At 42.3% G+C, this 25,622-nt stretch overlaps 1 protein-coding gene across 2 annotated transcripts in view; it reads left to right on the top strand.

Moving 5' to 3' along the window:
- PXDN (peroxidasin) overlaps positions 1-25,622 on the top strand; it is an 80,128-nt gene that overhangs the window by 41,219 nt on the left and 13,287 nt on the right. For both annotated transcript variants that reach the window (XM_081856778.1, XM_081856779.1), the window contains 13 exons: positions 2,903-2,974; positions 4,490-4,561; positions 5,944-6,113; positions 8,976-9,093; positions 9,583-9,752; positions 11,171-11,443; positions 11,554-11,670; positions 13,279-13,437; positions 14,849-14,961; positions 15,805-15,961; positions 17,284-17,392; positions 19,988-20,145; positions 22,809-24,312. In XM_081856778.1, the coding sequence (XP_081712904.1) occupies positions 2,903-2,974; positions 4,490-4,561; positions 5,944-6,113; positions 8,976-9,093; positions 9,583-9,752; positions 11,171-11,443; positions 11,554-11,670; positions 13,279-13,437; positions 14,849-14,961; positions 15,805-15,961; positions 17,284-17,392; positions 19,988-20,145; positions 22,809-24,312 (3,192 nt within the window). The remainder of the gene's footprint in view (positions 1-2,902; positions 2,975-4,489; positions 4,562-5,943; positions 6,114-8,975; positions 9,094-9,582; positions 9,753-11,170; positions 11,444-11,553; positions 11,671-13,278; positions 13,438-14,848; positions 14,962-15,804; positions 15,962-17,283; positions 17,393-19,987; positions 20,146-22,808; positions 24,313-25,622) is intronic.

The raw sequence follows: 25,622 nt of genomic DNA, 5'->3' as shown, positions 1-25,622 counted from the left end.
TCTGATGGGAGGGTGTTCCACAGGGCGGGCGCCACTACCGAGAAGGCCCTCTGCCTGGTTCCCTGTAGCTTTGCTTCTCGCAATGAGGGAACCGCCAGAAGGCCCTCGGCGCTGGACCTCAGCGTCCGGGCAGAACGATGGGGGTGGAGACGCTCCTTCAGGTATACTGGGCCGAGGCCGTTTAGGGCTTTAAAGGTCAACACCAGCACTTTGAATTGTGCTGTGGTCTCTTCCAACTCTATGATTCTATGATTCAGAAACGTACTGGGAGCCAATGTAGGTCTTTCAAGACCGGTGTTATGTGGTCTCGGCGGCCGCCCCCAGTCACCAGTCTAGCTGCCGCATTCTGGATTAGTTGTAGTTTCCGAGTCACCTTCAAAGGTAGCCCCACGTAGAGCGCATTGCAGTAGTCCAAGCGGGAGATAACTAGAGCATGCACCACTCTGGTGAGACAGTCCGCGGGCAGGTAGGGTCTCAGCCTGCGTACCAGGTGGAGTTGGTAGACAGCTGCCCTGGATACAGAATTGACCTGCGCCTCCATGGACAGCTGTGAGTCCAAAATGACTCCCAGGCTGCGCACCTGGTCCTTCAGGGGCACAGTTACCCTATTCAGGACCAGGGAGTCACCGACACTCTAGCCGTCTCAGCGATTGTTTCATCGCCCTCAGCTCCGAAGAAAACCACGGGGCTGTCCGGGCTCCATGCAATCGGAGAGGGCGCTTCGGAGCCAGACAGTCGATAGCCCTGGTTAACTCCGCATTCCAGCGGGCCACCAGGGAATCAGCTATCATAGATGGTCATCATCCATAGATATATTCTCCATGAATTTCAAATGAAGCCAATTTGACAAAATTGTTGTCTGAGGTGGATTTTAATATATTAACTTTTCTTTAACACACACCTCAGTTTTCATATTAGCCATACTCCTGTGGTGTCAATGCAGCACTAAGGTTTTCAGAATCTGCTTAATAGGAAGCTTTGCTGTAGCTTGGTGATGAAATTTGATGCAGCAGTTTGATGTATGGTTGCAAGCATGACGTAGAGTTACACACAGACATTTATTTAAGAAGTGACATCAGACCATCACCCTCATTCCCTAAGCACTTCTGTTGTGATATCAGTGGGATCCCTCCCAGATGCTAACTACCTATATCAATTGTGTTGTACCTAATTGTGAAGTACAGAACAGCGTACGATTTTGTTACTCCAAGTAGAACCACACACCTTTCTTTTTTTATTTTGAACTTTTTCGGTTTTAAGGTGCATGATGATGCTTTCAAAAATTGCATGCTTTCACTGTCATACGTATCAGGTGGAGGTACATTTTAATGGGTGGTGGCAGAAGCATCGCTCTGTAGATTCTGCCTGTTCTTCTGCAAAATGATTCTTCACTGTACAAAGAATGATGTAACTTTTATTGTTCTCTGTTATTGCAACATATCCTTGGTTCATTACTGGTAGAATATTAATCACAGAATAACACATTTGCTCACAATAGCTGTGTCCAGTGGCATAGTGTGGGCGGGGGTCAAGAGAGCAATTGCCATGGGTGCAAAATTCTTAGGGGTGCAATATTTCAAAAGGAAGTAATAGTTATATATATATATATATATATATATATATATATATATAGCTTAAAAGGCTAACAGCTGTCATTACTTCTGGGTGTGTTTTTGTGTAACTTTGAAGGTTGAGAATATGACTAGTAGAATGTTCTGCCTTTTCCATACTTGTAAGGACAACATTCCTACTCTAGTCATTAGTATAAACAGAGAAGTTACTCTTAATCCCAGTCTTGTGACCAAAGATCATTTAAGTGATGGTGTTGGGTGCTCACCAAAATAGGAATGAAGAAGCATGTAATGTGAAAATGAACTGCATGCCGTAGCTCATATTGGACGTAAACATTTATTTCCTGTATCAGTGTTTTGTAGAAGGTTAAAATGGCCCTACTTGTGTATCCCAGGCATTGCTGTGCCACATGATCATAAGCGGGTCTGCTGCATGTGTGCATAATGACCGCATTTATTTTTTTAGGTTTAAATTTGAGCTGAAAGTTTCTCATTGGAGAACAAATGTAGAATTGTATTTCTTAACTATTTCATGTAAGCAATGTATGCTGAGGTAAGTGGTAGTTTGTTTACAGGAGAAAGATGTCTGCTGTAGATAAAGCATATGTTCTCTTTCGTGGATGGAAACATTAATCACAAAGCAATCATCTTTTTTTCTTTTTCTTTCATTCTAATTTGAGGGCCAGTAAGTTCATGAATCATATATATATATATGATTCATATACGTACATATATGTATATACATGTAAGTTCATGAATCATATATACATATATGATTCATATACAGTGGTGTATATGGTATAGATGGTATATATATATATATATATATATATATATATATATATATATGTGTGTGTGTGTGGGTGGGTGTGTGGGTGTGGGTGGGTGTGGGTGGGTGTGTATATGGGAATGCCATCAAAAGCAAACAGATTTGAAGAGGGTGCATGGAGGGGAAAGGGGTTAAGTTCTGCTGTGTTAGCGGGACTTGTTGCCCAACAACTTGGTTGAATCCAGTCCCGTATGCTTAATAAACGAAAATATGACATCACGTCCAATATTATCCTTTAATATAATGTTATTCATAGGCGTGTTCTGAAATGGTCTGAATCTCCGTGATTGATATATATCCTACCTGATAATTTGTACTGCATTAGGGGATCGTGGGCACCACCTGTTATATAAAGGCTTGGGCTTTCTTTTCAATGCAGGATGGCTGTAGGATCCAAGTTACTTGTACACATTTATTTATTTTTAAAGCAGCTGCTTTGGGACCCTTTATTAAGCACACTGTGTTTCTGTGTTGTCTTACTTCCCTTCCCCTTCCCCAACAGGTACCTGCACTTTAATCAAATTGAAACATTGGAACCAGAATCATTTACCCATCTTCCCAAACTTGAAAGATTGTAAGTTTTATTTTTGTTTCCTCCCTTTTCCAGATGGCAGCTTCCCCTCACATGGAGGATGACAGTCCCCATGGCGATTCCTTATAATCCTAGACAGTGTACACAGCCCCATTTACTCAACATCCAGGTGCTCTCACTTCTGCTTTGGGAAGCGGTGTACGTGTGACGTTAGCCGCAATCTATATTTGTCTTGTCTCTTAAGAGAGGCTTCATTTCGATGCGTTTTTACCTAAAGCAACACTGATCTGGCTTGAGAAAAAGAACCACCTGTCTGTGTTTCAAGCCATTAATGTGTACACAGCCCAAGTTCAAAGCACAAAGCCGCCATGCTGTTTGGAACCTCTCTTTTACTCCGTGCTAAATTAGCTAGTAGGGAAGCTGCCATCTGGATAAGCCCTAAATAAAATGTAGCCTCAGTATATATAGTTTTCCCTGGGAAGAAATTCTGTGCAGTAGCACTGCTGTGCTTGGACATTGGAACTGAAGTCCAAGTCCCTGTAGCCACTGTTCTTGAGAGAAGATGTGAACAAATTGGTCTCTTTCTCTCTCTCTCACACACACACACACACACCAACCTGGATTGACCCTAGGCTGGCCACCCAGCCTGCTGCTAATCTTGCGGCAAAAGTGCAATTTGGATTTTTCAGTGCAAAGGAAATAAATTGCAGTTTAAAATCCACTCAAGTATCTTCAAGCACAGTTTCTGTTGAGATCTTGGCAACCGCTGCCTAGGCAATCGGCTACCATTTTGAAAATGGAGCTGAGAGGAAGTGAGAAAGGAACTACACTTTATTATTACGCAGCCTAGTTCCCTTTCCTCTCAGCTTGGTCTTCCAACTGGCAGGGCGCAGCATGCCTGGTTGGCAGGGTGGGAGAAACTGGCAGGGGTGAGGGGCACAGCTGGAAGTGGGAGCAGAGAGACGGGGAACAAACTGCAAGAACAAGGCTAAGAGAAACGGAGGCTGCAAGAGACTGAGAAGCAGTGCCGTTGTGCGCAGACAAGGTACTGTAAGGGCTTCTGGCTGCACAGAAGTAAGGATTTCTGTGTGCCCCCTAAACCTGTTCTGGGAGTTCTTCACCCCACCAAACCAATTTTGAGGAGGGTGCCTGAGGAGAAGAGAGGAAGTTCCATTGCACAAGTGGAAGTCCTTTTGCTAGCAGAACTACTTTGCTAGATACCACACTTGGTGGATACTTTGCCCAAAGCCCCCTAAAATCTGGCAACAGCCCTGCACTTACTTGAGGGTAAATCTCAATTTACTAGTTAAAACTTCCATAAGATTGAGCTGCATCATCACTTACATTTTTTCCAGATGCCCTCAGCTTTCGAACGTATTTTATAGTCATTAACAGGAATATTGGGTCATTACTTATAAAAATACAATGATATGCAGCAACAAATACATCAACATGTTTTTTTTTAAAAAAAAGGAGTACATAGGAAGCATGCTAGACTGGGGAAAGACTGGTATAAGGCATTCAAACCGCTAATTAGTAAATGCAATATTTCAACAGATTTTTACATAACAACAGAATATCCCATTTAATTCCCGGGACATTTAGTCACTTGGAATCTATGAAACGACTGTAAGTAAATTTCCTTTCCCCCTTTAAAATTGTACTTAATCTTCTGTCAACTAACTCTATACTCTTTAATGTTCTTGTATTTATATGCCATTTTCAGGTGGTAACTATTGATAGAGGCAGTATTTACCTCATCGTTGACCTGCCAGTATCTTAAGCTAGATTTGTGCTAGGTACAGAATCTCAGTGTTCAGCAGATAATACACATTTGGCTCCTGAGCAAGCCCCTTCCTGTTTTTCTGACCTTTGGTGCTACAAATGGAGAAAGGTATCTATTATCTTAAACAGAGAGAGAGAGAGAGAATACCTGTTGTAATTGACAATTTGTTCACGACCACTAGCACAGATTCCTGGTAAATATAAAGATTGCAGATCTGTCACAGTGACTTGCGCACTCTCTCTCTCATCACATCTGTTTCTTTCCCAAAACCAATTTCCTGTATTCCAGTGCAGTGAGTAATGGTGCTGTTGCCATTAGTTGAGTAAACTGTGGACCAGGGTCATAATTTTTTTTACAGGAGTCACTGCTAAACATTAGCCTGAACTTTTCCTATCGTATCTTCATTTCACCTTGCTTCATCTGGAGAAGGAAATAAATTAACCTCTAGTTTTACATGTTTTATCTTGACAATTATGAGCTTCTAGTGTATAGACTGAATAATGACAGCTTTTAAAAATCTTGGTGGCTCCTCTTTTTTATTATTATTATTTTAGTCACTCACCACATTGTGTTTTATTAATATAACAACAGAAGGAGGTGGTTTCTTCGTGTATCACAAAACTGCATCGTTTAAGTTTATTAATCTTAAGATAGATAGATACAACTTTATTCGCATCAGCCGATGGCCTTAGCAACCATAAAACGTTACAATATACACAGGAAAAAAAGGAAATTTAGTATAAAATCACAGTTTATTAATCTTAAGAAAAATAACAAGTAATAATATCTGTGTGTCATTTGATGGGAAAATGGAGTTAGGTGGGGAGGAGATTTGGAATCAGCGGCAGCATTTTAACTTATTTTATCCCAGGTGGACCTCAGCAACACCAGAGTTTTAAATACTATTCTTTCAAATTGTCTTTTAGCCCCCGCTTCCAATCCTTCACTAAACACACCCCTTGATTAATTGCACTCGGGTTGTAGCAACCGACTGAAGTCTGATGCAGAGTAACCTTAGTCTGTCTCTCAAATTTTCTTCCAAGTAAAGACTGCTTCATTCAGTACAAGGTTCGTAGCTGAATTCACTTTTAACTGGCGCCAATGAAATTAGGATCTCCTGGCTTTCAGGTTTCCCACTAGCATTCTGCATAGTGTTACAGCATCTCACAGTACGTACGTGTCATGCTTGATTTCATTAATATGTACAGTTTGTTGTTTTGTCCAGGCGTCTGGATTCAAATGCACTTCACTGTGACTGTGAAATACTGTGGCTAGCAGATTTGCTGAAGACATATGCAGAGTCTGGTAATGCGCAAGCTGCAGCTACTTGTGAATATCCAAGGAGAATCCAGGGAAGATCAGTGGCCACAATAACACCAGAAGAACTTAACTGTGGTAAGATGGATTGATTGTGTGTGTGTGTGTGTAAATTTGCCTCCATCTGTCTGTTTCCGGGGTGGATGGGAATGATATCTAAATTTTGTTGAGAAGGACATCTTGCCCATGGGATGCGGGTGGCGCTGTGGGTTAAACCACAGAGCCTAGGACTTGCCGATCAGAAGTTCAGCGGTTTGAATCCCTGCGATGGGGTGAGCTCCTGTTGCTCGGTCCCTGCTCCTGCCCACCTAGCAGTTCGAAAACACGTCAAAGTGCAAGTAGATAAATAGGTATCGCTCCGGCGGGAAGGTAAACGCCGTTTCCGTGCACTGCTCTGTTTCACCAGAAGTGGCTTAGTCATGCTGGCCACATGACCCGGAAGCTGTACGCCGGCTCCCTCGGCCAAAAAAGCAAGATGAGCGCCGCAACCCCAGAGTCGATCACGACTGGACCTAATGGTCAGGGGTCCCTTTACCTTTACCTTAATTGTTTCCTGGGATCTCTCTACTCCATTGATTCCTGACTCATCCTCATTTATTTGTTGCATTATGAAAGCACGCCATTCTGTATGGCAGCCCCTTCTTGGCATTTGTTAGCAGTAATCCACAAAGGTATGGGCAGTCTCCAACTAATAATAATAATAATAATAATAAATTTTATTTATATCCCGCCCTCCCCAGCCGAAGCCGGGCTCAGGGCGGCTAACAACAATCAAATAATCAAATAATCACACATTCTAAAAATATTATTTATTTTATTTTTATTTCTAAAAATTTTATTTATTATTATTACAAAGTGGTTCTGCTATTTCTGTTTGAACAATGGAACTTCCCCTCCATCTCCTCTCCCTTTGTGCCCTCCACACCCTCCCCAAATCATAGAATCATACTGTCATAGAGTTAGAAGGGACCTTGAGGGTCATTTGGTCCAATCCTGCTCTTCCAGTGTCTTCTTTGTTTTCATGAGGCATGGAATGCCTTCAAGTCACTGGCCCCTGAAAGCATGCTTTCCCCCCTCCACCTGGCTGTCCCCTAGCCAGAGACAGTGTCTGCCTGGGCTTGACTTACCTCCCTTCCAAAGGGTTGGGAGATACCTCAGAGCAGATTTAGGGGGCATGCACAGAGGGAAGAGAGTCAGGGGGGAATGCCAGTGCTCAGCCAGAGGTCCTTGTGTCAACAGAACTATGTACATCGTTGGATACTGCCCAATGTAATAAACCTTTTTTAAAAAAAACACACACATCTTGAAACAGAAAGGATTGCTTGAAGGGTATTTAAATGTCCGTGAATTACTACTTCATCCTATAATAATGAAAATATGATTTGGGCATCTTGCTTGGAAATGTGCACGTGTCGTGTGACGGCTGAGTAAATGTGAGGATAGAAATTCTAGGCAAGCAGCCAAACATTCATGTGGTGCTCATACACATAACACGACAGAGCTGAAATTAAAACCCTCGAAAGAGATACAGGATACTTTTAAGCCAGGCCTGCATGGCTCGTGAACCACCAAACCAAGCCAGCCATGTGGGCCGTTGGACTTAATAAACAACCTGTTCTGGCTGCCTGCTTGGGACTGCAAAAATAAGAGTATTGTCAGGCTCCTGCCATAACATAGTTGATGTCTGAGTTTGCGGCTACCCATAAGCATTTGCTTCGGCACTGTGAGAACAGAATGCTGGGCGAGTTAGGCCTTTATTCTGCACCAGCAGGGCTCTTAAGTATTGTGTTCAGCAAGCTGTGAAGGTCTACTGTTATGTGTTTTAAATGATGCCTCATGTGGTTCTTTTTACCGCTACAGTTTTTCTGTCATTGCACTGAAAGTCTGAAAACTCTTGGTGGTACAGTTATTTGAGACAGCTGTACTATGTATGACACTGCATTTTTTAAATTGTTCTTAGAAGGAGACATTAAAGAAATTGTGTAATGCATGGCATATAGATCTTCATACTGTAAACTTTTTTGTTAATATATATTAAAACTTTATTATTAGCCTAAAATAATAACTGATGTTATGCTTAATAGTGTTTAGGTTCGCACAGCCTAACTTCATCTGTGAGAACTATCGTATTTTTCGCACCATAGGGCGCACCGGACCATAGGGTGCGCCCAGTTTTTAGGGGGAGGAATCAAGAAAAAAAATCTTTTTTCCCCGCCAGCCCCAAAGAGCAGCGTACAGACTGCGCACAACCTCTCCCTGCCGGAGGGGTTGCGCGCGGCTATGGCACAAGCCAAGGCAGCGAGCAGGATGGATCCCGCTCGCTGTTTTGGCTTCCTCTTTAGCCCTGCGCAACCTCTCCTTGCCAGGAGACACTGCGCAGGGCTAAGGAAGCCATAGCCCCATGCAGCCTCTCCTTGCCGGAGGGGTTGCGCACAGCTATGGAAGAAGCCAAGCCAGCAAGCGGGATGGATCCCGCTTGCTGTTTTGGCTTCCCCTTTGGCCCTGTGCAGACTCTCCTTGCTGGGAGACGCTACACAGGACTTTCCTGGGAGGTGGGGGGATTCCCTCACCTCTCGCAAAAGCCCGCAGAAGCCGCACAACCCCTTTAAAGAGATCGCGGCTTCTCCTGGCTTTTCTGGGAGGTGGGGGAAGGGACTGATGCGGCCAGTCAGTCCCTTCTCCCTCCTGGGGAAAAGCCTGCAAGAGCATACGGAGCTTGTGTGTGGCTCTTGGGGGCTTTTCCCGCCTGCCTCCCCCCTGCATTCGCTCCATAGGACGCACACACATTTTCCCTTGCTTTTTAGGAGGGAAAAAGTGCGTCCTATGGTGCGAAAAATACGGTAATCTTTTATACCTTACATTAAAATGGAAGAGCTAACCTATTCATAGTTTATTTTTCAGTCACATTAAAAAAAATAAAATGCTTTGTTGATTATACAGAGAGACCAAGAATTACGTCAGAGCCTCAGGATGTGGATGTTACCTCAGGGAATACCGTTTACTTCACTTGCAGAGCTGAAGGCAATCCCAAACCAGAAATTATTTGGCTTCGAAACAAGTAAGGCTACTTGGTGAAGACTGGACATTTTCATCCTCCCCAAAAAGTTTTTGATTTGAGTTTCCATTGAAATGAGGCTGTATTTTAATGTTTTAATGTTGTATTTTAATCTTGTTTTTAAGTTGTATTTCAATCAATTTGTTTTTATATCGGGTGTTAGCCGCCCTGAGCCCGGTCTTGCTGGGGAGGGTGGGGTATAAATAAAATGTATTAGTATTAATATTATTCGAAAATAATTTTCTCTGTGTAGACTCATCTTAAGAGTTCATTGACCAACATCAGAGCACTTGCAAAAACTGTTTGCATTTTGAGTTTAGCTGCGATACCTGAAGAACTAGATGACCCTTGGAATCTTTTCCTTTTATACAGTTCTGTGAGGGCCTGCACACACAACACACTGAACAAATTCACGTTCAGTTTTTTGGGGTAATTTTTTTAGAATACTTATAAATTAAAGGTGTTTAGTCCCACAGTTTTCTCTCTCCATAGTAATGAGCTCAGTATGAAAACGGATTCCCGTTTGAACTTGCTCGATGATGGCACGCTCATGATTCAGAACACTCAAGAGACTGACCAGGGCATTTACCAGTGCATGGCCAAAAATGTGGCAGGAGAAGTGAAAACTCAAGAAGTTACTCTACGCTACTTTGGTTCACCAGGTGTGTAGATTTCTAATGTGGTTTTTTCCCCCCAATACTATGTTGCATACCTCTTATTCAAAGAGATAAGCTTAATAGTACAATATAATTTGCATGACCCATTGCAGATCTAGAACACACAAAACAGCCTGACCAGGGTCTTCCTTTTATTTTTATTTTGTAAATTTAGAAGTCGTGTGAAATCAGAAATATTTAGGGCCACACCAGATTCCCTATAACATAATAATATCCCTATGATATAGGGCCTATATAACAGGAGGTGGGTGAGATTTAAAGTGCATTAGTTGCGAGTGGGAGCTGAGCACTCTCCTGGTGGAACTCAGTTGCCAGGAACAAGTGCTGCAGGAAGAAAAAACAGTCAGGGATAAACAGCTGTGCAGTGGTACCTTGGGCTGAGAACTTAATTCATTCTGGAGGTCTGTTCTTAACCTGAAACTGTTCTTCACCTGAAGCACCACTTTAGCTAATGGGGCCTCCCGCTGCCACCGCGCCACTGGAGCACGATTTCTGCTCTCATCCTGAAGCAAAGTTCTTAACCCGAGGTACTATTTATGGGTTAGCGGAGTCTGTAACCTGAAGTGTATATAACCCGAGGTACCACTGTAGTCAACTGCAGAAGGTATGGCATGCTCATCTGACCTCCTGATGACTGTATTGCTACTGCTTCCAGGGAAGGAGGAGGAGAGACCAAGGAGGCAGGGATGTTGGGGCAGTAGAAATGCACTGTTGGAATCAATCTGGCGCTTCTGTGGCTATATTTGCACTTTGTCAGTCTCTGTGTCACGTCTCAGTTCCCTCTCTCCTCAGTAAGCAGCAGCATCTCACTTGTCACTTATTGTGGGGGCCGAACCCCGCCCCCCATGGCCCCTAGGAGTTGGCTCCTATGGCCCCACCACATTGCCTACTGCTAGTTTTACAGTGGTACCTCCAGTTACGAACTCAATTGGTTCCAGAGGTTCGTTCATAACTGGAAACTGCTCATAACATGAGGTGCGCTTTCGTTAATGATGTTTCCTGCTGTGCGCGCGCTGCCGGGGCACAACTTCCGCTCACATCCCGGGGCAAAGTTCACAACAAGGAGACCTGCTTCCGGGTTAGCGGAGCACATAACCCGAAGTGTTTGCAAAGGGGACGGTATGTAACACGAGGTACCACTGTACTGTGATCAAGGGGAAATTCAGTTTGCTTTTTCCTGTCCGCTCATGTTGTGCTTGAAATTTCTCCTTTCTCAGCTTTTATATATGGAATGAACATGACCCAAGTTGACTAGCCGTGTCCTTAATTTAATAAGGCACTGAAAAACAATACGATACAGCAACTTCTTTTAAAGAATGTGCATTTCTTTAGTTTCATTTCTCTAAATGCCAGAATACTGGTGTTAACAGAGGGTATCTTAAACATTATCCCATTTGTTACAGCTAGGCCAAGCTTTGTGATTCACCCCCAAAATACAGAGGTACTGGTTGGAGAAAGTGTCACCCTGGAATGCAGCGCAACCGGTCACCCCCAGCCACGGATCACATGGACTAAAGGGGACAGAACTCCTCTCCCAAGTGATCCTCGCATCACCATAACTCCGTCAGGAGGGCTTTACATCCAAAACGTGGAGCAGGAAGATGGTGGAGAATATGCCTGTTTTGCAACCAACAGCATCGATAGCATCCATGCGACTGCATTCATCATTGTTCAAGGTACATGGCGTTTAGATCTACAATCTAAAGTACTGATGTTCTGTGGTTCAATGAGCTATAGTCTGAAGTATATATTTTGAGTCTTTTTCCATTTTCTCTTTATCACACAGCCGTACCTCAGTTTACTGTGACTCCTCAAGACAGAATAGTAATTGAGGGACAAACTGTTGACTTCCCTTGTGAGGCCCAGGGATATCCACAGCCAGTCATTGCCTGGACTAAAGGAGGTAAGAATTTAGATTTGGGGAGAAATCTGTACACCTTGAAAAAAATTAATACGTTTTTGCAAAATTCAAGCCATTATGTGACCTAGCAGAAATTATGTCTATTTCAGTTTCCCTGATTTTGCTAGTAACAGTTGTTCTTGGTGACTGAAAGTTTCAAAAACTCACCTCATTTAAGTTGGGCTTTAAGAGCCCCTGAAGTCTAGCTCAGGAGAATTTGGTCATTATTAGGTACAGCCAGATGGTCTCCATTCTTTGGCTGTTCCATCAGTTACCTCTGTCCCACATGTTGCTCTTGCCTTTTGATTAACTTGGAAGATTTTTAGGCTTAGAACTGTATCCAAGGAAGGTTTCCCTCACACAACAGAACTTCCCACCTCTCTCCTTCCTCTGAATCTCTCTCCCCACCTGGCCCCCAAGGTTCAGTTGCATAAATGGATGCTCTTGTGTGAATGGGACAACTTGACTTGATACAACCATCAACTTTAACCTTATCTCCTTCCTTTTTTCCTTAACAGGTTACTAACACATTTTACATGACACATGTTATGTGACCATTACATAGTAGGCACCAATCACTTATAGTTTATGTATCTGAAATAAAGACAAGATTTGAGCTTTCTTCTTAGTTGAGAATGATTTGAAACTTCCTTCAGATACATGTTATTAGTTAATCTGAAGTCCAAACAACTTATGTTTACATGATTGTGAAGATATTCCTCTTCTAAATATATTACATGAAGGTGCAGAAGTTTCAGCCGTTCACAGATTTTTCCTCTTGTTTTCCTCTGCAGCTGCTGCAGAGGAAACAGGTGGAAGAACTCAAATACACACACGTTACTGTTTACACTTGCATTAAAGAACCTTCAGAAGTGTGTTGATCACTTTGAGCTGGGTTCTGTTGATTTCACTAGGATATGCTTCCAAGTAATTTGTTCATGATCAAGGTGAAAAGCTAGAATTTATTGTTTTATTTCAAAATTTGTATATATTTATTAAAATAGAGCAGGCCCAGAAGAAGATGTAAAAAGTATAGTAGACAGCATTTGCTGTATTAGTACATGATGATATTTGATATTAATCTTCACTTTTTAAAAATCTTCCATTATCTCAAAAGTGTTTTACTGTTTCTGCAATGGAATTAAGACAATACAATTGTAAGAGGGAAACAGTTTTGACTTATTCTTTCGCAATAATCATTTCTGGTATCATTCTTAGTGCTTTAAAATCTCTTTGGCTAAGCTTAATGAAGAAGGCAAATCCACAATTGGGAGAATGCCAAATATGAGCTTCCACCAAATCAAAGAGGCCTGAACCCAGACCTGTACAAATATGAGATGGTCAAAACAGGGTTGTTTTAGGCTTGAGAATATATATAAATATTTTCTTAAAGTACATTCCCTCACCATGCTGCATTTTCTGGGAAAGCTGGGGAGGGGAATGATATTAACAGGAACCAAGTAAAATTTGTCCATTTTAATTGTCCTATTTCCATCTTCTTTTTGTAAGAACGAGGTTGACAGAACGAAGAATGCTTTGGAAATATTGTTGACTCAGCGTCAAATCAATGGTGCAATACTTTCTTTCTTTTTGAAAAAATGTGTGTTTCAGGAAGCCAACTTTCTGTAGACAGAAGGCACTTAGTCCTATCATCTGGAACACTGAGGATTTCCAGAGTTGCTTTACATGATCAAGGCCAGTATGAATGTCAAGCTGTTAACATTGTAGGATCTCAAAGAGTTGCTGTTCATCTGACCGTACAGCCTAGAGGTAGGTTCACAAAAACTCATGTTCATCCAGATTGTTAAGATGTTTTAAATCATCTTTCGGTTTGAAATCCGACTAGATTTTCTATTTTTTGAACATACACATGTTAAGAACCATGAAGTATACAGTTGATATGCGGTTCAATTTATCACACACACACACACACACACACACAGAGAGAGAGAGAGAGAGAGAGAGAGAGAGATGTAATCTATTGGAGACAAGCTAGGAAGATAAAGCTTGGTACATTTATAGGGAGGAGAGCAATGAAATACAGAATTTTTTCATCACCAGAATTTTTAGTTGAATAGAGAGTTTCTCAAATTTGAGAAGCAGGGCAAGTGGAAAAATGAGGGCTGTAGGGGTATGCCAGTGGGAGCAGCAAATTGGCACTGCCAGTGCGCCCACAGCGTCCTGCCATGGCCACCCTCCTGCCTGCTCCCCTTAAGCAGCAGTGATACCCCTCTCAGGAGGAGGGTGGGGCAACATTGCCTGTTTTTCTGTCTATTGCTGCTGAAGCCTCCATAAATAATGGTTGAATGATATTGAATGATTATTTTGTACATAAAACAGGCCCAATTTTTTAAGAGTATTAACGTGAAGTAACCTCTTACTGGCAGGAATGTTCTTAGGTGAGAGGGATGTTTTCAAGGTAAAAACCTTTACAGTGGTACCTCGGTTTATGAACTTAATCTGTTCCAGAAGTTCATTCTTAAACCGAAACCATTCTTAAACCGAGGCACACTTTCTCTAATGAGGCTGCCGGTGCCCTTCTACCATTCGGATTCCGTTCTTAGACCGAGGTAAAGTTCTCAAACTGGGACACTACTTCCAGTTTTGCGGAGATCGTAAACCAAATCATTCTTAAACCGAACTGTTCTTAAACTGAGGTATCACTGTACTTTATAATGCAATCCTGCACACCTGGAGCTAAGTCTCATTGAACTCTAAGGGACTTATTTATAGTCGACATTCATAGGTGTCAGGGGCTCAATAGGATTGCCCTGTTATACAGTTGCACCTTGGAAGTCTTGCGGGTCAAACATTTTGGCTTCCGAACGCCACAAATCCGGAAGTGAGTGTTTGTGAACATTCTTTTGGAACCCGAAGTGCGGGTTCTGCGAGTTCCAATTGGCTGCAGGAGCTTCCTGCAACAAATTGGAAGCCACACTTTGGCTTCCGAACGTTTTAGAAGTTGAATGTACTTCCGGAGTGGATAACGTTTGACTTCCAAGGTACTATTGTAATATAATCTTATACATATCTATTCAGACTTAAGCAATTTTGAGTTAAGTGAGGCTTAGCCTCAGGTTTGTGGGTGTACAACTGTAGCCTCAATGAATGTGAATGTTTCTGTTTAAAGACTTTTACCCACTTGTCATTGCTTCTGTGCAACTTTTATTTTATTTTTTAGTAACCCCTGTGTTTGGTAATGTTCCAAGTGATATGACAGTAGTAGTTGGCACAAATGTGCAGATTCCATGCAGTTCTCAAGGAGAGCCTGAGCCAGTAATAACATGGAATAAGGTAATAAACTCATGTTTATAATAAGAATGGGTTTTCAAATTCCTGTGTAGTTCATTCTTTACAAAGCATATAGTAGCTGACAGCTGTGGCGCCTTGGTATAAATTATTAGTTTCACTTCTTTCTGAGACCATGTGTTTGGAAAAGTTATTCAAACTGCAGGTACTTAACAATGCAATTAATCTGGAAAACATGCTTCCTAAAGGCAAAGAGCTTATATACATGATATTAGCAGCAAGGGCTTTATATGCAAAATACTGGAAAAAAGAGAAATTCCTCATTTGAGAGCCTGGAATATTAAACTGTAGGAAGTGACAATGTGTAGCAAAGCCTTTGACAAAGGGAAGGAAGACAAATAAATTTGAACAAGAATGGTCGAAGAGAGCTTTGGAACAGTAAGCAGGAGGGGAATAATAGTTCTAATGCTTTCTGAATTCTGTGAAAATATTTGGCTATGACCCATCCTCCAATCTCCATGCTTATAAATTTTAAAATTATACAAAGCACTGTAATTTATAAATGAAATGCTGAATATATGACTCAAAAGTTGCCCTCCTACTTGGTAATAGTATGGGAGGAATTCATCTCCAGCCAAAGGCAAACATTTCAACTTGCAAAAGGAACAATCCCTTCTCCTTGCATGCTGTTCTGGGGGGTTCTGGAGCCAATTTTGAGGGGCACACAGGACTTCTGCTTACAGTTGAATCCCATCCTATATTCTTCATGCATAGCTCTCATTATTAATACAATGTATTTTTTAATTTATTTAAGTTTGTTAGTGTTTGATTATCACCAGCAGGTGGACTTAAAACAATAAATTAAATTGGCTTTCTGATTTGCTGCAGGATGGTGTTCAAGTCACTGAAAGTGGAAAATTTCACATTAGCCCTGAGGGATTTCTTACCATTCGTGATGTTGGACCAGCGGATGAAGGCCGTTACGAATGTGTTGCAAGGAATACAATTGGATATTCTTCAGTTAGTATGGTACTAAGTGTAAATGGTAAGATTTATAAACTGCAGTTGGTGTGGAAGTCTCTCTCTAAAAAAATTACCAGGATCTTCAGAAGAGAAGAGGCTTCACTGGCAATGCAGTAACTGGTGGTAGAATGTAGAAATTATAAAAACTTCTGGTTCGCCAGAAGCGGCTTAGTCAGGCTGGCCACACGACCCGGAAGCTATATGCCGGCTCCCTCGGCCAATAAAGCGAGATGAGCGCCGCAACCCCAGAGTCGTCCACGACTGGACCTAATGGTCAGGGGTCCCTTTACCTTTACTTTAAAAGGGAAGGGTTGCAGGGAATGAGGGAAATGGAAAGGTATTTTGAAACACAAGTGTCTAGCACACCAAGGGAAGATAATTTCTACTGCATATTTAATTATTCTTTGGATGGCTCGATAATAAGGTGTCTGCCAGCAAATTCACTAATAAGAAGAATATACATCATTGTCTCCTGTTTCAGAGGATGCCGTTAGAAAGGTAATCTAGAGTTTGGAATGGGCTATTTTTGGCGAGGTTTGTTCCACCTGGCTTATTTTAAAGGGTTGGGCTGTGGGGGTTTTTGTACTTCTGCAAACCTCAGTGGCTATTATGGCTACAGTTCTGTTGACACTCACCACTTGCATTCACTATTAGAAGGAAGGTGTGCAGGGAAGTTGTGGCAGAATTTCAAGAGACTGAGAACACTGAAGAGATAAAATGCTTTCCAGGGCTTGGAGAAGAAATAGGAGTCTTTCATCTTTCCTAGAGACCACCCAGCCTTTCCCCCCCTCTAGATCAGAAATGTTGCTAAGATACAGATAAGATTACATGCTGCAGCTGAGAACCCTGGATTTGCTTTAGGAAGACCTAAAGAGTCAGAGATTGCTTTCTTTCTTGCTTTCTTTCTTCCAATGCACTGCCTTTGAAACTCCTATCTGTTTTATAAGGTAATGGGATCAAGTGATCAAGAAAAAGCCCAGAGCCTTTTAGACAGTGTGAATCTATCATGGCTCACATATTTTAAGTGTGTCTTTGGCTTATATGGCATTGTGGTTTGGGGTTCTTTAACACCTTTCTATTACAAAACAAAGAACAAATACTAATGGTAATTTATACCTTTTCATTGAACTTGTAGAAGAATGGAGGCATTCCCAATGCAATCTGTTTTTTCTTTAAGGATGTTCTCAATATATTGAAAAATTTCAGCTGTAAAAGTAAAACTTTTTAGGAAAAAAGAGATTGATTTGTAATACACAAATGATGTCGTGTCTAGACTTTGCTTATAGTGAGTCATTTTTGTATGTGGATAAATTTGCAGCTTTTTTCTCTCCCCCCTCTCTCTAGTTCCTGATGTCAGTCGAAATGGAGATCAGTTTGTAGCAAGCTCAATTGTTGAAGCAATTGCTACTGTTGACAGAGCAATAAACTCAACCCGTACACATTTGTTTGACAGGTATTGTCTGGAGGGTTTTTGTTTTATTTTATTTCATCATGACAGTGTGCTGGTTTATTACTTGTTCATTTTGTAACAGTAGCTTGAGGGGACATGGCAGTTTTGCTCAAAGATCAACTGGATACTCTACATCTTGTAATTCTTTTAGCTACGATAAATCCCCCTCTCTTCACAAGTAATCCTATATAGGCATATCCACACATCAGTTGCCTGCAATCTCAGTGGGTGGTGTAGCACAAAACGCTTTCCCACTGAGGCATAACTAAGCTTCTGGGATATTTCTACTGGTTGTGTGGACTGGAGGTTGGGGAGCACTTAGTCTAAGGCCCACTGACTCTTTGGAGACTGGAAGTGCAGAATCTGTGTATCCGATTCCCTAAATCACAGCCATGTGGCTTTTCCAGTTTCCAAGTAATTGTAGAAGCCCAACCAGTTCAAAACCTTCCCCATAGAAGCTGTACAACTATTTTAGGGAGGAAAAAGAGGAAGTACTACTATTCTCCACTGCAATGTGCTCTACGTGGGGCTGCCTTTGAAGGTGACTTGGAAACTACAACTAATCCAGTATGCAACAGCTAGACTGGTGACTGGAAGTGGCTGCAGGGACCATATAACACCGGTCCAAAAGGATCTTCACTGGCTCCCAGTATGTTTCCAGGCACAATTCAAAGTGTTGGTGCTGACCTCTAAAGCCCTAAACAGCCTCAGCCCAGTATACCTGAAGGAGCGTCTCCACCCCCATTGCTCAGCCCATACACTGAGGTCCTCCTCAGTGTGGTGTAGTGGTTAAGAGTGGTAGACTCGTAATCTGGTGAACCAGGTCCGCGTCTCCGCTTCTCCACCTGCAGCTGCTGGGTGACCTTGGGCCAGTCACACTTCTTTGAGGTCTCTCAGCCCCACTCATCTCACAGAGTGTTTGTTGTGGGGGAGGAAAGGAAAGGAGAATGTTAGCCGCTTTGAGACTCCTTCGGGTAGTGATAAAGCGGGATATCAAATCCAAACACCTCCTCCTCTTCTTCTGCTGGTTCCTTCACTGTGAGAAGTGAAGTTACAGGGAACCAGGAAGAGGGCCTCTCTCAGTAGTGGTGTCCTCCCTGTAGAATGCTCTCCCTTCAGATGTCAAGGAGATAAAGAATTACACAACTTTTAGAAGGCAGCTCTGTATGGGGAGGTTTTTAACGCTTGAGCCTAAGACTTGCCAATCAGAAGGTCGGCGGTTCGAATCCCCGTGACAGGGTGAGCTTCCGTTGTTCAGTCCCTGCTCCTGCCAACCTAGCAGTTTGAAAGCACATCAAAGTGTAAGTAGATAAATAGGTACCACTTCAGCGGGAAGGTAAACGGCGTTTCCGTGTGCTGCTCTGGTTCGCCAAAAGCAGCTTAGTCATTCATGCTGGCCACAAGACCCGGAAGCTGTCTGTGGACAAAGGCCGGCTCCCTCGACCAATAAAGCGAGATGAGCACTGCAACCCCAGAGTCAGTCGCAACTGGACCTAATGGTCAGGGGTCCCCTTTACCCCTTTAAGCCGCCCAGAGTGGCTTGGCGAACCCAGCCAGATGGGCGGGGTATAAAAAATAAAACTATTACTATTATTAAATAACAAAAGTACTTCTTCATGCAGCACACATAGAGAACTCACTCTTCGGCTGCAGTTACAGCCACCAACTTGGATGCCTTTAATGTAGGGTGAGGCAAATTCATGAAGGACAAAGCCATCAGTGGCTGCTAGCCACAATGGCTGTACGCTACCTCCATAGTTGGAGGCAGTGTACTTCCCAAGATGGGAGAGTGCTACTGTCCTCAAGTCCTGCTCATGGGCTTCCCATAGGCATCTGGTTGGCCACCGTGGCAACAGGATGCAGGAGTAGATGGACCACTGTTCCATCCCATCAGGGCTCTCCTTGTGTTCCTATGTTCTCACTTGTCCCCCTTTGAAACAACACTAGCTTATCTTTGGAGACAACTCTCACAAGTTTTGAAGCATACTTTCAGGATCCCAGTCGTGCACATGTATAGCTTTCTACTCAGGTCTTTCTCTCTCTCCCCCCCCCCCATGAGCTCCTGACCTCTCCCTCCCAAACACCCAATTTTGTGGGCCACATTGGGGGAGGGAAGAGAAGGGAAAGCCCCATTGTGCAAATGAAAGTCTTTGTCAAGGCTCTCGCTGATGGGGCTCATTAGCTGAGTCCTGCCCAATGCGTGTGATGGAAACATTTTCTTAGATTTTGTATACTCCAGTACACAGTGAATCTAGTGAAATGTGCCAACAAGGGGTTCTTTTCCCCTTGTTTCGTTTTGTGGTCATGCAGCATGCTTGACAGTCCTTACTCAACAAACCATGTGAAGTTGTCAGCTGCTGATACTTTATTTATTTATTTCTTGCTTGCCATTTGGGGGATAAGCAATCAAGGTATGTATTTATGAACGACTCATTGCCGATGATTTAATATAACATTTAGAGCTTTTATAGTTCGTAGTCTTCATATTAGTCACCAGTCAGCACATAGTGTTAAGGGCACAGCCGCTTTATCGCACACATCTGGAGGGCTCTGTTTACCCTTTTACTTTTATGTCTTCTTCCTGTTTTCATCTATTAGCCGTCCTCGTTCTCCAAATGATCTGCTGGCCTTATTTCGATACCCAAGAGATCCTTACACTGTTGAGCAAGCAAGAGCTGGAGAAATATTCGAAAGAACATTGCAGCTAATTCAAGAACATGTGCAAGATGGTCTGATGGTTGACCTAAATGGAACAAGTCAGTGCTTTTGCCTTGTGTGCTCTAATTATGCATGACATTAGCCTGGAGTGGCATAGTCCAGTGCTGTGTGCCTTATCGTCCGGGTTTTGGCCTGTTTGTCAGAAGCTTGTATACAGATGTTGTGTGCTGTCACTGGGTGTAGAGTTATGTCATGTGTGTTATGCTATGTCCTGTGTTTTGTTGTGGGACTAGGAGTTGGTGGTCAGTTGTGGGTTGTGTGGTTTTTGTTTTCAAATCAGTTTAGTGGCAGACATATCCCTCCTGTGAGTTCCATCGTTGGTATCAGGGCCAGATTCTAAAGGTGGATTTGGCCGGTGTGGACATGCCATTCCCAGCTATGCCAGCTCCATTGCTAGATTTGAGCATCTCTGCCAGTGTACCACTTGTGACAGTAGCATGCCTTGTGTTCCATAGTGGGCCTTCTCCACTTCCTCTGTCCTCTCGGCTGGTGTATCTTGAGCGTAGGGTTTTAGCTGTATATAATAAATGAAATGCACATCTGAAACCTTCTTTTTAAAAAAAGTCTTGCGCCAGGAAGATGTCTCTGATCTAAACTGCAAAGTGAAAAGCAATGGTGGTGAGCAACCTGGTTTCATTTTCCCTCCAGAAAAGGTGCTTTGGGGGTAAAATTAAATGTTCCATCACAAACATAAAGTGCTTGGGTGGGAAGAAAGTTGTGGTGGGTGAAGGAACAGGCTGGGAATTTGAAGCTAGGGTTCTTGAGCTGCAGGCTGGGGCTGAGATAGTTTGTGCCCCAAATGAAGGAATAGCCATTGACACATGGCATTGGCACCGAACAGCTGAAAGGAGTGGTGTAGACTCCATGAGCTGGAATGAAGTATGTGAAACCTTTGTAAGTGCCTCAAATAGCACCTACACAACAGGTTAAATTCAAAAATAATACATAGCGGGATTTAAAAAAATGTTTTCTCTCCCCTCATTCTTCTCTTTCGAAGTGTCTCTCTTTTCTCAAACTGCATACTTTATTCTGAAAGCAAAATGCAAATAAGATGTTTTAGCACCATAAAGGTTCATCCGAGGGTTTCACAAATGAAACACATATGACTCTTTACTTCTTTCCCTCCAGTGTGGAATGCTGCTTGAGGATATGAGCAACTCTATATCCACACTGCTTAAAGTGTGTTTTGTAATCACCTTTTCTGACAACGCCTAATAATTGCCCCGGTGAAATACCCATATCCTTAGTCTGAATGTATCAGCATAACCTGGCATTTGTAAAGCAATTATTTAATAATCCCTCCAAGGCCTTGTTTTTGGCAGTTATCTGTGCTTGAGGCATGTTGCAAGTAGCTGGAAGCTATACTAAAATCTTAGAAAGGCAGAACAGCTAGGACTTGGCAGGTAATGAACTGCTGCAGCCAGGTTGATCATGTGAAAGGAAATACTTTTCCTTAGGATGGTTCTTCTGTTTTGAGTAATTGTGAGTTTTATTAAAGTATACTAAAAACTTAAACTCAAAACCCTGAACTCAGCACAAGGTTCTATGCTTCATGGTTTTGAAACGTTACCGGAGTAACTCAACTACCCAGATTTCTCCACATAATTCGGACTAAACAGATAATATATACTGAGTCGTTTATTGTCTTGTCGCATTCTCCAAATCCAGATCATGACTTTGACAATGTATATTTTTTGTGTGTGGAACTGTTGTGATATATTTGATAGCAGTCTTGTCGAAACAAACCATTTTCAAGAATAGTTGTGAATAAAATCCTAACATTTCTAGATTAAATATTATATAAAATAATTTTAATCATTCTTAAAAAGTAATTCACAAACAATTCTGGCAATAATACAATCATACTGGATATGGCTGAAATGATCTTAGTTTTTTCTTATTGTCTCTTTTTACGAATAAGCCTTGGCTTCTAACAGATGTCTGTTTTAGAGAAACAGGTGACAAAATACATAACCCCTAAGCTGCTGCCCTACCAAGGAAGCAAAACAGGGATTGTGGAAGCTGCAGCTCATGCAAAAATTAATTTCCATAGCATTGTATTATGCCAGCATTATGTGCAACCAAGGGCACTGGTGGATCAGTTTTTTTAAAATAAAAAAAAGTTTGTGATTAAGTTATTTGTAGCTTGTCTCCCATTACTTTAAGTAAGTTTTTTTAAAAATACTACTAGGAAAAGAATATTTTTTGTGCTACCTCCTAAAGGTGATCTGCAACCCTACACCCACTTCCTCGTGGGCAAGCCCCATTGTACTCAAGGGGGTCTGTATTCTCAGTAATGACTGTGTGTGAAGTCAACTGGTTGATTAATAGATCAAGTAATGTCACACCTTTTGAGATATCGAAAGAGGGAGCATTCTAGCTTATGATATAATAAACAGAAGCTATCATTCATCATAGCTCCTGTGCCTTCTTTCCGAAAGAAAATGGCTATCTTTAATATTTTCTTTCCCGTTCCCTATTGCAGTAACACACCAGAACCAAAAGAGCCTCAAAAGGTAAAGAACTGTGCCCCTTAACTCACAGTACCCTGATTTAAAATGCCCCCCAACTAATTAGTTTATCAGTGTTGTAGATTTTACATGGTTAAAACTGATTAAAGCATGTAGTAATAGCATTTTTGTTTCCAGGACTTAAAAGGTATTTGATCCTTCCCTCTCTCTCTCTCTCTTATCTGTTTCAGGCTATCACTATAATGACCTTGTGTCTCCACAGTATTTGAATCTGATAGCTAACCTCTCAGGCTGCACGGCCCATAGGCGTGTGAATAACTGCTCAGATATGTGCTATCACCAGAAATACAGAACACATGATGGGACCTGCAATAACTTGCAGCATCCGATGTGGGGAGCCTCCCTAACAGCCTTTGAACGCTTGCTGAAGTCGGTCTACGAAAACGGATTTAATTTGCCAAGGGGCATTGGAGCTAACCGGCGTTATAATGGACACACACTCCCAATGCCACGCTTGGTTTCAACCACGCTGATCGGGACGGAAACAATAACCCCTGACGACCAGTTTAGCCATATGCTGATGCAATGGGGCCAATTCCTAGACCATGACCTGGACTCCACCGTTGCTGCTCTGAGTGAAGCCAGGTTTTCTGATGGCCAGCACTGCAGCTCCGTTTGTACAAACGACCCCCCGTGTTTCTCCATCATGGTGCCGCCCAACGACCCTCGAGTCAGGAACGGAGCGCGGTGCATGTTTTTTGTGCGTTCCAGCCCGGTGTGCGGAAGCGGCATGACTTCCCTTCTCATGAATTCGGTTTACCCACGAGAACAGATCAACCAGCTGACTTCCTATATCGATGCATCCAATGTGTATGGCAGTTCGGATCACGAGGCACAAGAAATCAGAGATTTGGCAAGCCACAGGGGGCTTCTGAGACAGGGCATTGTGCAGAGATCTGGGAAGCCTCTTCTCCCATTTGCTACCGGCCCACCAACTGAATGTATGCGGGATGAGAATGAGAGCCCGATTCCTTGCTTCTTAGCCGGCGACCATCGCGCCAATGAACAGCTGGGACTCACCAGCATGCATACCTTGTGGTTCAGAGAACACAACAGGATTGCCACAGAGTTGCTGAAACTCAACCCACACTGGGACGGCGATACAATTTATCACGAAACACGCAAGATTGTGGGTGCAGAAATGCAACACATAACGTACAGCCACTGGCTGCCTAAGATTTTGGGAGAGGTAGGATTGAAGATGCTTGGCGAATATAAAGGTTACGACCCCAATATTAATTCTGGGATAACTAATGAATTTGCAACTGCCGCTTTTAGGTTTGGTCACACGCTGATCAATCCCATACTGTATCGGTTGGATGAAAACTTTGAGACTATTCCACAAGGCCACATACCTCTTCATAAAGCGTTCTTCTCCCCGTTTCGCATTGTAAACGAAGGAGGCATTGACCCGCTTCTAAGGGGTTTATTTGGTGTCGCTGGTAAGATGCGTGTAACGTCGCAGTTGCTCAATACGGAATTGACAGAGAGGCTTTTCTCCATGGCACGGGCAGTAGCGTTAGATCTGGCCGCAATGAATATTCAAAGAGGTAGAGATCACGGAGTACCACCTTACCACGATTTTAGAGTTTACTGTAACCTTTCTTCAGCTCACACGTTTGAAGATTTGAAAAATGAAATCAAGAATCCTGACATCAGAGAGAAACTCAGGAGGTAAGTGTTAGATAAATGTGACTTAAAATAAAAATGTACTTATTTGGTGGGAACTAAACATTCTTATTTCTTTAAACAAAAACAATAAAACACTCAATTGTAAGTTATGTACTGTATTTTTCGCTCCATAAGACGCACCAGACCACAAGCTTTTGGAGGAGGAAAACATGAAAAAAAATATTCTGAATCTCAGAAGCCAGAACAGCAAGAGGGATCGCTGCGCAGTGAAAGCAGCAATCCCTCTTGCTGTTCTGGCTTCTGGGATAGCTGCGCAGCCTGCATTCGCTCCATAAGATGCACACACATTTCCCCTTACTTTTTAGGAGGAAAAAAGTGACTCTTATAGAGCAAAAAATACGGTACTTTCAAAGAGCTGTATCCAACACTTCTGCTCACACAACAGGACTTTTCCTTCTCCTCCTCCTCTCCCTGCATGCTCCCCAGATCTGCTCCAGAGGATCTCCTGATTCTTTAAAAGAGATTTTGAGAGTGCATGGTTGGGCTATAGGGGAGAGAAGAGGAGGAGGAACCAGCAGCATTGGATACAACCCAGAATGTTCAATTTCATGGCAGTCTGTCAATATATTATATACACATATTTAAACTTGCATATGACACTACTGCCCTTAGGCAAAACTAAGAATGCCTTGTGCTATCTAGATAGATAAGATTTATTGAATAGATTTGCTGAACCAACTAATGTTTAAAATGTTGGAGGTTACCTTCTGAGTTACAGCAAAGGTTTACGTTACCTTGCTTTAGAAATCAGCTTTCAGAAGTCAAATGGAAATAAGGGCTCAAACCTGCCTGGAAGCTGTGCTGACTAATGCTACAGATGTGATCTCATCCTCAGTCTGGGGAAGGAAAGACACTGTACACATCCAAACAATCAGCGAGTGCAGAAAAAAGGGGAATGGGAGCATTGGCTCAAATTAAGTCCTACATAAACACACAAGGGGAAGGCAACCAAAGTAAAAACCAGACTGCCATCTTTCTACCTCCAACTGTGTGACATTTCAGCTGTCATTCTTCAGAGTGGTATAAGGCTGAAATTGTGTGTACTGTATGATCTTCAATCATTTATCCTTTTTTTTTTTACTTTTTATTACATATTCTTTACTGAAAAATATACAAAATTTTAGGTGCACAGAGTAAGATAAGACACAAAACAGAAGAAACAAGAAATAGTACACATGTAGAAAACAAAACACAACAACAAAAAAGATATTGTATACATTACCAAAAAAAGGGGGGGGAGGGCTTCCTATTGTAGTTAACCAGTCCTTAATATAATATTTATAAAATATGGT

The sequence above is a fragment of the Podarcis erhardii genome (genome assembly GCF_964252035.2).
Source record: "Podarcis erhardii genome assembly, chromosome: 3".
NCBI classification, from domain to species: Eukaryota; Metazoa; Chordata; class Lepidosauria; order Squamata; family Lacertidae; genus Podarcis; species Podarcis erhardii.
This window is presented reverse-complemented; position numbering and strand designations above follow the sequence as displayed.